The 14,789-nt window shown below is 41.8% G+C and overlaps 1 protein-coding gene across 1 annotated transcript; it reads right to left on the bottom strand.

Moving 5' to 3' along the window:
* Window positions 1-2,104: 2,104 nt before the first annotated feature.
* LOC132825441 (ubiquinol-cytochrome-c reductase complex assembly factor 4) lies at window positions 2,105-14,682 on the bottom strand. The gene is made up of 2 exons (XM_060840715.1): window positions 14,412-14,682; window positions 2,105-2,504 (listed from the first exon to the last, which is right to left on the bottom strand). The coding sequence occupies exons 1-2, from the start codon at window positions 14,516-14,518 to the stop codon at window positions 2,126-2,128; spliced, it is 486 nt and encodes a 161-aa protein (XP_060696698.1). The 5' UTR covers window positions 14,519-14,682; the 3' UTR covers window positions 2,105-2,125.
* Between the last annotated feature and the right edge of the window lie 107 nt (window positions 14,683-14,789).

Raw genomic sequence — 14,789 nt, 5'->3', positions numbered from 1 at the left:
TGTGGGTCTGGAGTCACGTGGTAATTTCTGGAAATGATTGTTGACTTCCTTCACGAAAGGATATTAATGAACCAGATGGTTGTTATGACAAACTTCAATGGTTTTGCAGTCATCAATAGACATCTAATATATCTTTGAAAAAACTGAATTCAAATTCCATCATCTGCTGTAATGGGATTCAAACCCAGGTCCCTAGACTATTACCTCAGAATCCAAATTACTGTACTGTTGACAATACCACTCAGAAATTCTTGATCCCATTTCCCCATTTTGTTGATCCCAACATGAACCATAATAAATGGATCATCACCAACCCCTAATCAATATTCTTCCATACTGATTTGACATGTCCCTCACAATGGGCTTTAAACTCTTGAAACCTGTCCAGATATAGAGTGTATTTACATACTGTATTTACCACAGAATACTGCAAAACTGGAACAGAAGTATCAGAGGAAACCATCACTTAAGAATGTTAGTAGGTCGTACAGATATAGAGGTCAACATAGTGTTTATGTTCACAAAAGGACAAATAAAGCCTCTGGTAATAACTTCATTGTGATATTGCACATCATTTGAGCCTGATCAATCAAATTTCAGGATTATCCACATAATAATGAAATATGCAGCTGCCAGTCAGGTTTTAGAAAAGGGTGCTATTTTCCTTGAGGCATTTATGAGCTGTGTAAAACAGACTGTCTCAGGTGGAAATTATTATCAGACATTTATTAGAGATCTAACAACTTAACAGATTAATAAAAAAATCATTTGTTCCAATGATTCTTTAAACTGTGCTAACATATATATATGAAATGGCACTGATTCAGGCCTGGGAAGCTGTGGTGTGACAAGATGAATTCTTAGCATTGTAATCCCACTTTTGAGGTAATGTTAGGTGTGTTGTTGTGGTCCTTTTGGGAAGGTGAAAGAGAGAAATATTTGTATTTCATCCACTTGAACAAGACATAGCCAACGAATTATCAGTAGTGTACCTGATCTTCAACTCAGGCCATTACATCAGAGAAGGTCATGTTCTCAGATGAACAAGGTATTCTTTCTGACAAGATTCAACAGTTAATATTCAGGTGAAGAATCCCTGTACTAATTCTCACACTCCTTTAGAAAAAAACAGGGTCAAGACTGAAGACCAAATCGAGGCACATGCACTCTGGTGGGCATTGAACAAGAATCTAGTCTGGAATCTTAGCATCAGTATAGCTCAGGGGGCTTGCAATATGTGAAGACTCAGGCTTCTTACTCATGGTGGGAATGAATTAAGAGCATAATAGATGAAATATGAATGTGTTGACTTGATAACAATGGCAGAATTATATTCCTGTGACAACATAATTCTCTGTTGGTCTATACATCTCCATTCTTCATCATCCATTGTCCATGGCCTCACTCAGAGAATTGTCTAGGTTTAAACCCAAGGTTTAATTTATTATTTTTCTCTTTAGTAGCTTCCCCCTCCCCCCCCCCCCCCCACCCCACTCCCCGAAGATGAAATTTCTTTATGTGGACAATTTGCTAAGGAAAAACAGCTTTCCACGAAGCCCAAAATACTTTCTCTCAACACCTAGCAGGATGAGATCAGGAAATTCAACTGGTATTTTTGTATTGCCCAGGGACAGAGGAAATCAGCAACTGCTGCAGCTAGAAAAGCTTCAGATCAGGCAAGTGAAGACAGAACAGGATCAAGCATAAACTATTCCTGGTCTGGAAAGAGGAAGTTTAGGCTTTTCCACTAGACCCATACTGTTGAGTGACCATGATGTTGGCCTAACTCTTAATCTGGGAAGGCCTCACCTTCAAACCCTGTTTTTGATTTAATGCCAGAATCTGCTGCAATTACTCAATCAAATTTGATTCGGTCCAAATACCAATTAAATTTAAATACTCTGCAGTTATATCAACTGTTCTTTATCCTTTGTTCAAAACATTTTGAATATGGAGCAACGTACTTGTCTACTTATGTAGAAGGCTTTCATTGTTTATTGGTTATAAATTTATAAATTTATAACCAATAAACTGATGGAAGTTCATTGATGTGACCAGTTGATGGTGTTTTTTTTTCTCCACATATGCCACCAAACCTGGTGAGTAGTTCCAGAATTTTCTGCTTTTATTTGAGATTCCCAACATCAGCAGTATTTTGCTTTTGTGCCATGTTTCTTTGTGTGTTGTGTTCTTTCGGTTCAAGTGTGAGCTGTTTTAATTCGGGGAAATGGTCAAGCAATGTATGTTCCAGTACTTTATCAACTTCAGTCTCATCCCGTAGGAAGCACCAGAGTAAAAATGCAATTCCAGCAAGGCTCAGAGGAAGAACCTTCCACCAAGAGTTCTGGTAATCACTGCCCATTGACTTGCCCACTGTCCAAATACGGTGGCTTGCCTTACTGGTGCTAAATTTTATGGTTCCATCATTGCCTTTGTTTTCATTTCGTGAAGACTCGTGCTCACCTGAAGTCGTAGAGAAGCACGTTTTTACTTCGTTGTTGCTCCTAAGAAAAAAATTCCAGTTAGTCAGAGGCAGCCCAGAAGCTGTAGCTTAGACGACACTAGAATACAGATCATATTCATTGCTGCCTCTTCTCTTAAAACTCAATCACTAATTAATAAATCAGATTCAAAGCACCATGTTGACTGTCCGGATCAGGCTGAATTAAAGTAAAATCATGAGAAATAAGGAGAGAAATAGGTTTTTGACCCAAGGTGGTATGTTGCCTTCCTGGTGCCAGGGTCAGGGATATTACTAAATGGCTGAAGAGCATTCTGAAGTGGGGGGGGGGGGTGGCAAACAGACAGTGATCATGATAGTGATATATATTGGTACCAATGAAATAGAGGGAATAAGAAATAAGGTTGCAAATTGAGGGCGGTAGGAAGTAGATTAAAGAACAGGACCGAAATTAATTTCTTGATTATTTTCAGTTCCATGTGCTGATGAATGTAGAAATAGAAAGTTAGTCCAGATGAATGTGTGGCTGGAGAAGTGGTGCAGGAGATAAAGCTTTAGATTTCTGGGACATTGGCAACATTTTTGGGGCATGGTGAGTCCTGTATCAGGTGGACAGGTTTGCCACTGAATCGGAATGAGACCAACATCCTTAGGCAGAGATTTGATAATGTTGTTGGGGAGATTGTAAACTAACTTGGCAAAGGGACAAGATTGACTGAAAAACTTCAGCACAGTGAAATGAATGGTCAAAATTAGACACAATTTGGGAGCAATAAGGCATAGAAATTATAGGCTAGTTAAGGCACGGGTGAGTTTGGCAAGGTTGGGTGGTACTTATCTATATGTAAAGAGTCTGATGGACAAATTAAAATATAGGGGCTAGTATGATATACTTGCTATCACTGGGATATGATTGAGAAAGGGCCAAGATGTTTTAGGAGATAGAGTCTTCAGACAAGTTGGGAAATGTGTTACAATATTGATCAGGGAAACAATTGCAGGAGGGCTCTTTAAATGAAGCCAGATGGGGAAAACTTAAAAATGAAAAAAGAGAGCAACCATATCACTGGGGGAGGGTACTATGAGCCTCCCCCAACAATTTGAGACAATAGAAGAGCAGATATGTAAATGTAATATGGTGGTTCTAGTAAGGGATTTCAACTTCAGCAACATTAAATCGGAGTCACCTAGAGAGAACAGAATTCTCAGGAGAACTTTTTAAGTCAGAATGTAGAAGGGTATGCAAGAGAGGGCAACTTCTAGATTTAATTTTAGGTATTCATGCTGGGCAAGCGGTTGAAGTATCAGTGGGGTACCATTAGATTCAACATTGTTACGAAGAAAGATAAGTATGGGCCTGAAATCAAAGTTCTAAACTGGGAGAAGAACAACTTTAAAAAGATCAGGTATGATTTGGCCAGGGTGGACTGGAAAAAAAATACTTTTAGGTAAATCCATGTCAGAGCTGTGTGAAATCATGTTTCAATAGAGACAAAGATTGGGACAAACAAATCCTGGATATCAAGAGATTTACAGGAATTAATACAGAGAGAGAGAGAAAAAAAAGAGGATTATGGCAGATACTGAGGGCTCAAAACGTCCTAAAGGAGTACAGAATATGCAAAGGGAAACTTACAAGGAGATTAGGAGAGCAAAAAAGGACTTTAAAGAATGATAGAAAATAAAAGTGGAGGGAAGGTCTTATGAGGAAAGGCTAAGTGACTTGAGGCTGTTTTTGTTTGAGAGAAGAAGGTGGAGAGGTGACTTAATTGAGACATATAAGATAATCAGAGGGTTAGATAGGGTGGACAGTGAGAGTCCTTTTCCTCGGATGGTGATGGCTAGCATGACGGGATATAGCTTTAAATTGAGGGATGATAGATATTGGACAGATGTCAAAGGTAGTTTCTTTACTCAGAGAGTAGTGGCGTGGAACACCCTGCCTGCAACGGTAGGAGACCCGCCAAAATTAGGGGCATTTAAATGGTCATTTGATAAACATATGGATGACAATGCAATGAAGTAGGTTAGATGGACTTCAGATTGGTTTCAAAGGTTGGCGCAACATCGTGGGCCGAAAGACCTGTGCTGCACTGTAATGTAGTAGTACAGGTCCTTCGTGAAAAGGGAAAATTCTAAGTTATAAGTGCAGTAAAGGTAAAAGGATAATTAGGTAAATTGAGTCCAGAGAGGACCACAGAAGTAACTTGTATGTGGATCTAGAGGACATATGTAGGGTTCTGACTAAATAAGTTGTGTCGGTGTTCACTTGTGAGAGTGATGATGTGGGTATAGAAATCAGGGAGAAGGATTGCGATATATTTAAAGAAGTTCACACAGACAGAGAAGACATTCAGAGTGGCAAGCTCAAAAACATAAATCTTCCCACCAGATGTGTGAGGCAATGGAGGAATAGCAAGGGCACCGGGAATTAATTTTCAATTCTTCCCTGGTCACAGGAGAGGTGTCAGAGGACTGAAGAATAACCAATATGGTACAAGAAGTGAGCAAGGGGTAAACCAAGAAACTGCAGGTGAGTGAGTCTAACCTCAATGTTGGGGGTATTATTGGAACAATTTTGAGGGACAGAATTAATCTGCACTTGGAGAGCCGAGGATTATTCAAGAAGAGTCAGTATGGTTTTGTTAAAGGGAATTCATGTCCAACCACTTGATTGAATTTTTTGAAGAGATAACCATATTTCCACATGAGAGAAATCCATTTGATGTGGTCTACGTGGATTTCAGCAAGGCCTTTGATAAGTTCCCATATGACTCATAGCAAAACTCAGAGCCCACAGGAACCAAGGAAATTTGACAAATTATATCCAGAATTAGCAGAGTGGCAGGAAGCAGAAGGTGATAGTCGGGGATGTTTTTGTGACAAGCCCATGTCCAATTTGGTTCCATGAGGATCAATGTGGGGGCTCTTGCTATTTGTCGTAGAAATAAGTTATTTGGATTTGAATGTATGAGTACTGATCAGTAAATTCACAGTTGATACAAAAAGTAGTGGGGTAGTAAATAGATGGGTTGATCAGTGCCAAATGGAATTCAATTTAGATAAGTGTGAGGTGATAACTTGGATAGGACAATCAAGGCAAGGAATATATAACTAACAGTAGGATCCTGGGAAGTATCATGGATCAGAGGGTATTTGGTATGCATGGTTCTTCGGGTCAAAGTACTGATAAAGTAGTTAAGTAAGCATATGGGATACTTGCTTTTATTAGGTAAAGTAGTGAGTTTAAGTGCAAGGTGGTTATGCTGGAACTGTATGAAAATGTGGGTTAGCTACACCTAGAGAATTGTGTGCAATTCTGGAATCCACAATATTGAAAGGATGTACTGGAGAGGATACAGAGATTTACCAGGATGCTGCGTGGGCTGAAAAGTTTTAATTGAAATCGGATAGGCTGGGTTTGTTTTCCTTGGACCGGCATGGTGGCTCAGTGGTTAGCACTGCTGCCTCATAGCGCCAAGGACCTGGGTTCGATTCCAGCCTTGGGTGACTGTGTGGAGTTTGCACATTCTTCCCATGTCTGTGGTTTCCTCCCACAGTACAAAAGGTGTGCGGGTCAAGTGAATTGGCCACCCTGAATTGCCCATAGTGTTAGGATTATTAGCCAGAGGGAAGTGGGTCTGGGTGGGTTACTCTTTAGAGGGTTGGTGTGGACTTGTTGGGCCAATGCGCCTGTTTCCACACTGTAGGGAATCTAATCTAAATGGGCGGGGGAGGGTTCATTATTCAAATGTATAAAATTATGAGGGACGTAGCAGGGTAAATAGGAAGAAACATTATCCTTTGGTGGAGGAATCAATGAACAGGGGGGACATAGATTTAAGCTGAGTGATAAGAGGTTTAGAGGGAATGTAAGGAATTCTTTTACACCCACAGGGTGGTGGAAATGTGGAACTCATTGTCAATAAGGGTGGTAGAGGCAGAAACCTTCATAACATTTAAATCTTATTTAGATGTACATATACAATGCCAAGGCATACAAGGCAATGAGCAAAATGCTGAACAATTGAATTAGAATACAGTAGTTAGGCAGTTGTTTTTGACTGGTGCAGACTCGACAGGCTATAAACCTCTGTGATTGCGATCTCTTGAGCCTATTCCACCACCATTCAATGAGATCAAGGCTGGATTTCTCATTCAGCACATGATCATCACCCAATCCTAATATCCTTGGAAAATCACAATGCACAAACATTTCTCTCAGTGTTGTGTACATGGAAAATGACACAGGCTTGAGGCAGAGAAATCCAATGATTTATTATTCTGTGACTGAAAAAAAAACTCATCTCAGTTTGAAATCTATATCCTGACACTATACTTTGAGACTTCCCAACCAGGAAAACAGCTTTTCCATATCTACCCCGTCACATCTTTCAAGAATGTTACAATTAGATAACTGTTCATTCTTCTAAATTCAAGGAATCTATGCAATTTATTCTCTCCCTTCTTTTCTCCCAGGAAGTATTTCTTCAAAGGCTTTTACATTCTTCCCTAGAAGACACTACCAAAACTTTTTAAGATCCTTTCAAAGGGTCTCAAAGCCCTTTATAATTGCAGAAAGGCTTTGTTGCTCTCATATCTCTATCTCCTTAAATGACTGAAGTTTACCAGTCTGTCAACACTCATTACTGAAGTTTGATCAAGTTATTTGAAAATGGCCCAGGAAAGTGGCAGATAATATTGACAGTAATGGTACTTACTGTCAATAAGTGCACAATTAATTGAAAATAGCATATTTACTGAAAAAAATCTTCAGAAAACTGCCTACCTTCAGATGGATTGGACACCATTTAAAGCTTTTAACATAGTTCTCCTCTCTTAACCATATTTTCTGATGATGCTGATATCATATGATCAGAAAGCTGAGAGACGTCACCTTTATTCAATTCAAAATTACCCTTGTAAACAGAGTCCATTGCTGATCACTTTCTAAAGACAGATTTTGAGTAATCCAAGATGGAGGATGGGAAAATATTGTGGCTGTAAGAGCTGCTTTTTTTTCCCCAGGTATTTTGGGTGTTGGAGGTGATTTGTTTTGAATTCCAGGAGCAGTAATTACTGTTTTATAAGCTGTTGCATTGTTTTGGAACTTTGTGGAAAAAAGGTCAAAACAACGGCAGCTTAAAAAGGAGGGAAAAAACAAAGCAGTGACCACTTGGTCAGTGAGAGAAAGAAACCTACACTGCTGTCTGTTACACCTGTTTGAGTTGAGGTATTTCTGGATATCAGAGTGCATCTAAGATAAATTAACAAACAGCAAAATTCACAACTAACCTTGGAGGAACCTGTGTGGGAGAGCTCAGAAGTACAGGAGCAGATAAGTTCATGGTTTTTCAGTGCAATCTTGCTGTCCTTTTTTGATAATAAGTAGAGTGGATTCTTTTTGGTAATATGTTTTATTGAGATCTGTCTCTTGATTAAAATTTAAAACTATAAAACATAGGTACTAAGTTAACCTGGAGCAGTATTTTTTAGAGCAATAAGACTGTGCTATATTCTGTAAATTGTTAAGGTGCAAAGATTGCCTTTAGTAGAGTAATATACTCTTCCTGTCAGATGTGGGAGATTAGGAGAATTTTATGTTACCAATGACTATGTCTGCAGTAAGTGGTTGTGAATCCTATCAGATCACATGGACCAGTTGGAGCGGCGGTTAGAGGCAATGAGGAATTTATAGGAGCTAGTGGGTGTGATGAATGGCAGTTGAAGTGGGAGTTGACATGGGAATGCTGACATGGGGCACACAGACACAAGATGGCCACTGAGCCATGAATTGGTCACTTAGCACACGATGGCCGCTGAGCCATTACATGGAAAGATACAGCAAAGCATACACAGATACTGCCTGAGGCTAACAACAGACACAGAGCATAGATGATTTAAGGCAAGTGGGGGGAGAGAATCAGTAACGTCTACTGCCTGCTGAAGTGCCTTCAGTCCAGCCACCACCTTCAATAGAAATGTTAACTACCTGAGGCTGCTTGTTTACAAGTATTAATACTTGAAATCTGCAGTAATGGAAAACGATGTTCCTTCTCAGGAAGAATGATCACGACCACTGAAACTGGCAATGATTTTGTAATTTTTTTCTGTAAACAAACTATGCTGTACAAAAAAAGACTTTATACTTGAACTATTGTACCACAAAATGTATAAAATATTGTGATGTTCTCAAAGAGTGAGAGGAGGCTCGCAGCCGAGAACCCTGCTGACGAACATCTCTCTCTCTCGCCTTGGAGCCCTGGTTTCTTTCTACAATAAACTTTGTTGTTGGATCCCGATTCTGATTCAGACTGGTGATTTTCTCCACAATACAGTTATAGGAAGGGATAAAAACCACAGATACAGTCAGGTAGATGGGTTACTGCCAGGAAAGGTAGGATAGGGAGGTAGGTAGTGCAGGATACCCTGTGGTTATCCCCATCTCAAACTAATACACTGTTTAGAAAATGTAGTGGGTGATGGACTCTCAGGGAAATGTAGCACAAACAGCCAAGTTTCTGATACCAAGACTGGCTCTAATGTAACGAGGTGTATGGTGGGTTCCAAACAATTGATTGTGACAAGGGACTCTCTAGTCAGAGGCACAGACAGACGTTGCACAACCAAAAGTGAGGAGTCAGAATGGTGTGTTGCCTCCCTAGTGTCAGGATCAACGATACCTCTGAGGGAGTGCAGAATATTCTCAAAAGGGTGTGGGACCAGCAGGAGGTCATTTTACATATTGGAACTAATGACATTGGAAGGGAAAAAAAAAGAGGTTCTGAAGGAAGAAATATAGGAAGTTAGGCGGGAATATAAAAAGGAAGTCCTCGAGGGTAGTTATATCTGGATTATTCCCAGTGCCACGAGCTAGTGAGGGTAGAAATAGTCAGATAGAGCAGATGAATGTGGCTGAGGAGCTGGTGCAGGGAAGAAGGATTTACATTTTTAGATCATTGGAATCTCTTCTGGGGTAAAAGTGACCTGTCTAAGGATGGATTGCACCTGAATTGGAAGAGGACTAGTATACTGGCAGTATACTGAGATAGTGAGGAAAGAGAGCAGTCTGAGACTGGCACAATTAGGAAAGGGAGCGAGTTGAACAGTCAGGGAAGGCAGGAACAAAGCAGAGAATGAGGTAAATTAAATTGCATTTATTTCAATCCAAGAGGCCAAACAGAGAAGGCAGATGAACTCAGGGCATGGTTAGGAACATGGGACTATTAGTTTTAAAATAGTGATAGAAAAGGATAGACAGGATCTAAAAGTGAAAATTCTAAATTGGAGGAAGTCTAATTTTGACAGTATTAGGCAAGCACTTTGAAAAACTGATTGGGGGTGGATGTTTGCAGGTAAAGGGAAGACTGGAAAATGGGAAGCCTTCAGAAATGAGACGAGTCCAGAAACAGTATGGTCCTATTAGGGAGAAAGGCAAGGTTGATAGATGTAGGGAATGCTGAATGAGTACAGGAATTGAGGTTTTGGTCAAGAAAAAGGAGAAAGCATATGCCAGATATTGACAGCAGAGATGGACTGAATCCTGAAAAGAGTATTAAGGCAGTAGGAGTACACTTAAGAGGGAAATCAGGAGGACAAAAAGGAGATAGCTTTGGAAAATAGAATTAAGGAGAATCCAAAGGATTTTTACAAATACATTCAGGCCTAAAGGGTAACTAGGGAGAGAATAGGGCCCCTCAAAGATCGGCAAGGCAGCCTTTGTGTGGAACTGCAAACGAAATGAGATACGAAATGAGTATTTTGCTTTACTTTTTACTGCGGAGAAGAACATGGTAGATGCAGAATGTGGGGAAAAAGATGGTGACATTTTGAAAGATGTCCATATTACAGAGTTGGTGGTGCTGGATGTCTTAAATCTCAAAGGTGGATAAATCCCCAGGACCTGATTAGATGTAATCTAGATCACTGTGGGAAGCCTGGGGAGTGATTGCTGAGATATTTGTGTCATCGATAGACACGTGAGGTGCCAGACTATTGGTAGTTGGCTAACGGAGTGCCTCTATTTAAGGAATGTGTTAAGGAAAAGTCAGGGACTATAAACCAGTGAGCCTGACGTTGGTGGTGGGCAAGTTGGAGGGAATCCTGAGGGTCAGGAGTTACATATATTTGGAAAGGCAAGGACTGATTAGTCAACGCGGCTATCTGCGTGGGAAATTACGTCTCATGAACCTGATTGAGTTTTTTTGAAGAGCGGTGAATGTGATCTTCAGTAAGGCATTCAACAAGGTTCCTCATGGTACATTGGATAAGCAAGATTAGAATACAGCAAGAATTAGCCATTTATATACAGAACTGGCTTGAAGGTAGAAGACAGAGGGTGGTGGTGGAGGGTTGCTTTTCAGACTGGAGGCCTATGACCAGAGGTGCGCCTTAAGGATCGCTGCTGGGTCCAGTGCTTTGTTATTTATATAAACGATTTGGACGTGAACATAGAGGTATAGCTAGTAAGTTTGCAAATGACACCAAAATTGGAGGTGGAGTGGAAAGCGAAGATTACCCGAGAGTATAACAGGATCTTGGTCAGATGGGCAATGGGCTGAGGAATGGCAAATGGAGTTTAATTTGGATAAATGTGGGGTGCTGCATTTTGGAAAGACAAATCTGGGCAGGACTCATACACTTAATGGTAGGTCCTGGGGAGTGTTGCTGAACGAAGTGACCTTTTTTTAGATTAGATTACTTAGTGTGGAAACAGGCTCTTCGGCCCAACAAGACCACACCGACCTGCCGAAGCGCAATCCACCCATACCCCTACCTTTACCCCTTCACCTAACACTACGGGCAATTTAGCCTGGCCAATTCACCTAACCTGCGCATTTTGGACTGTGAGAGGAAACCGGAGCACCTGGAGGAAACCCACGCAGACACGGGGAGAATGTGCAAACACCACACAGTCAGTCACCTGAGTCGGGAATCGAACCCGGGTCTCTGGCGCTGAGGCAGCAGTGCTAACTACTGTGCCACCCACAATGCAGGTCCACCTTGGAACGCAGGTTCACAGTTCCTTCAAAATGGTGTCTCAGGTAGCTAGGATAGTGAAGGCAACATTTCCTTTATTGGTCAGAGCATCGAGTATAGGAATTAGGAGGTCATGTTGCGGCTGTACAGGACGTTGGTCAGGCCACTTTTGGAATAGTGTGTGCAATTCTGGTCTCCCTCCTATAGGAAGGATATTGTGAAACTTGAAAGGGTTCAGAAAAGATTTACAAGGGTATTGCCAGAGTTGGAGGGCTTGAGCAATAGGGAGAGGCTGAAGAGAGCGAGACTATTTTCCCCGGAGCATTGGAGGCTGAGGGGTGACCTTACAGAGATTTATAAAGTCATGAGGGACAGTGACAGGGTAAACAGACATGGTCTTTTCCCTAGGTTGAGAGTCCAGAACTAGAGGGCATAGGTTTAGGGTGAGACAAAAGATTTAAAGTGGATCTAAGGGGCAACTTTTTCACACAACGATAGTGCATGTACGTAATGAGCTGCCAGAGGAAGTGGTGGAGGCTGGTACAATTACACCATTTAGAAGGCATCTGAATGGGTACATGGATAAGACGACTTTAGAGCATTATGGGTCAAGTAATGGCAAATAGGAGTAGATTAATTTAGGATATCTGGTCGCCATGGATGAGTTGAACCAAAGGGTCTGCTTCCATGCTGTATATCTATGAATCTATGACTTACCAAATGTCAAAAAATACTCTCTGCAGCTTACAATTTTAATTCTTTAATTATGACCAATGAGAAGCTCCGTTAACTTGAACATTTCAAAAGCTATTCCAATTAATACACAGTAGGAACACCTGCAGGGAAGCTTTCAAGTATGTTAAATAATCTACTGACTAAATTGTCCAAATTTTGGACGAGCGTAGATCCACATTTGGTTTTTAAAGCACGTTCATCCCATCTTCACAGTTGCCATCAGAAATTGATTTTAAAATTACTATCTCCGTACAAGGAAAAAAATCTCACACCACCTCCTCCAATCCCATTCACAACCTCGTTTCACTGTCTCCTATTTGAACTCATTTCCCCCAAGCATTTCAATGCTTTGAAATGTTTAACCCCGTCTTTCTGCCTACTTGTGGCTAGAACTTTGAAAATCCCTGCAATATTCGCAGTTACTGACAGAAAACTGACCCGGACTTGCAACGACGTAGTTTTATGTCAATGGGATCTTCCTGTGTATTCTATATCATATAAAAGCAGCAGTGCTTGAATTGTCCAGCTTACAGATTTTCCGACTCTAAACGCACGATAAAAATACATTTAAAAAGGTTAACAGGTTTTAGGAGGACAGAGGAACAAAAGTTTACCCAAATTGCACCTCAAGGTCGAAGATAACTTCATGATGTTTCATTACCATAAAATTCAGTAATCACTCAATTTTAACAATGATTTAAACAAAATCAAAATCAATCAACCTACCCAGTATTAAATTCCTAACTACAAAATGGCCCTAATTTGAGATTTGTACTACAAGAACAAATTCACCCGGGAGGAGGGTGAAGTGGTTAGGTGGAAAAGAAGATAGGCAGGTAGGACAAGTCATGGGGACAGTGCTGAGCTGGAAGTTTGGAACTAGGGTGAGGTGGGGGATGGGGAAATGAGGAAACTGTTGAAGTCCACATTGATACCCTGGGGTGAAGTGTTCCGAGACGGAAGACGAAGCGTTCTTCCTCCAGGCGTCTGGTGGTGAGGGAGCGGCGGTGAAGGAAGCCCAGGACCTCCATGTCCTCGGCAGATTGGGAGTGGGGAGTTGAAATGTTGGGCCATAGGGCGGTGTGGTTGATTGGTGCGGGTGTCCCGGAGATGTTCCCTAAAACACTCTGCTAGGAGGCGTCCAGTCTCCTCAACATAGAGGAGATCGCATCGGGAGCGACGGATACAATAAATGATATTGGTGGGTGTGCAGGTAAAATTTTGATGGATGTGGAAGGCTCCTTTAGGGCCTTGGATGGAGGTGAGGGTGCAGGTTTTGAAATTCCTGCGGTGGAAGATGCCAGGATGGGAGGGTGGGCTGTGGGGGGCGTGGACCTGACCAGATAGTCACGGAGGGAACGGTCTTTGTGGAAGGCGGAAAGGGAAATTTTTTTAAGTGTTCCTAGGTGGAAGAACAATGTGGACTTCAACAGTTTCCTCATTTCCCCTTCCCCCACCTCACCCTAGTTCCAAACTTCCAGCTCAGCACTGTCCCCATGACTTGTCCTACCTGCCTATCTTCTTTTCCACCTAACCACTTTACCCTCCTCCCTGACCTATCATCTTCATCCCCTCCCCCACTCACCTACTGTACCCTATGCTTGAAGGGCTTTTGCCTGAAACGTCGATTTCGCTGCGCCTTGGATGCTGCCTGAACTGCAGTGCTCTTCCAGCACTACTAATCCAGAATCTGGTTTCCAGCATCTGCAGTCATTGTTTTTACCTACTTTCTCCCCACCCCACCGTCGTCTAGCTTATCTCTCCACCCTTCAGGCTCTCTTCCTTTATTCCTGATGAAGGGCTTTTGCCCGAAACGTCGATTTTACTGGTCCTCGGATGCTGCCTGAACTACTGTGCTCTTCTAGCACCACTAATCCAGAATCTGGTGTCCAGCATCTGCAGTCATTGTTTTTACCTAACAAATTCACCAGTCAAGCAGAACCTGTGATCTTTCATCAAAACTTTCGTTTTCCTGACACGTTACCTGTTTCCCTTCACAGATGCCTTTTGAAATGCTCAGTTTTGCCAACTTCTCTGATCTTATTTCGGATTTAGTCTCAGTATTTCATTTTTAGACTTTCTACTGAATGAGGAACATTCCCAAGATCCTGGGTTTCATTTTAATGGCGCTTGGGAGCCACGGAAAGCTCATAGCGTGGACACCAATGCTGCACCTTCCCAACCGACCTTGCAAGACTCAGCGCCAAATGTTCCGAAAAGCGGATAATCAACGCACCTCTTTCCCATTAAGCCAGTGAAAGTTGGTCCAAACAAGTGCCGGGTTGAGGGTGAAGGAATCCCAAGAGCCCGCACAAGGCCGACACCAGCCACCACCATCCTCATCCCCAAGATAACACACACCTGGTTCACAAGTTTTACCCTTGCCCAGCAAACAGCTCATTGGCCGTCACTCCCCGCACAACCCAGTCCGACTGCCTCGCACTTCCCCCGGCAACCAGTCCGCCTGCCTAAAGGTTCCGCCTGATACTACAGCAAAAAACGCGGATACGCAACACAGAATAACTACAAACACTGCCAAGTTAATTACTTTGATTTATAAACGGCTCCACGAAGACGAATCTCCACTTGAAATGGTCTGCGACCTAAACTAATC

Source organism: Hemiscyllium ocellatum, chromosome 20, assembly GCF_020745735.1.
Source record: "Hemiscyllium ocellatum isolate sHemOce1 chromosome 20, sHemOce1.pat.X.cur, whole genome shotgun sequence".
Classification (NCBI taxonomy): domain Eukaryota; kingdom Metazoa; phylum Chordata; class Chondrichthyes; order Orectolobiformes; family Hemiscylliidae; genus Hemiscyllium; species Hemiscyllium ocellatum.
The sequence above is the reverse complement of the archived record's forward strand: the minus strand, read 5'-3'. Positions and strand labels throughout refer to the sequence as shown.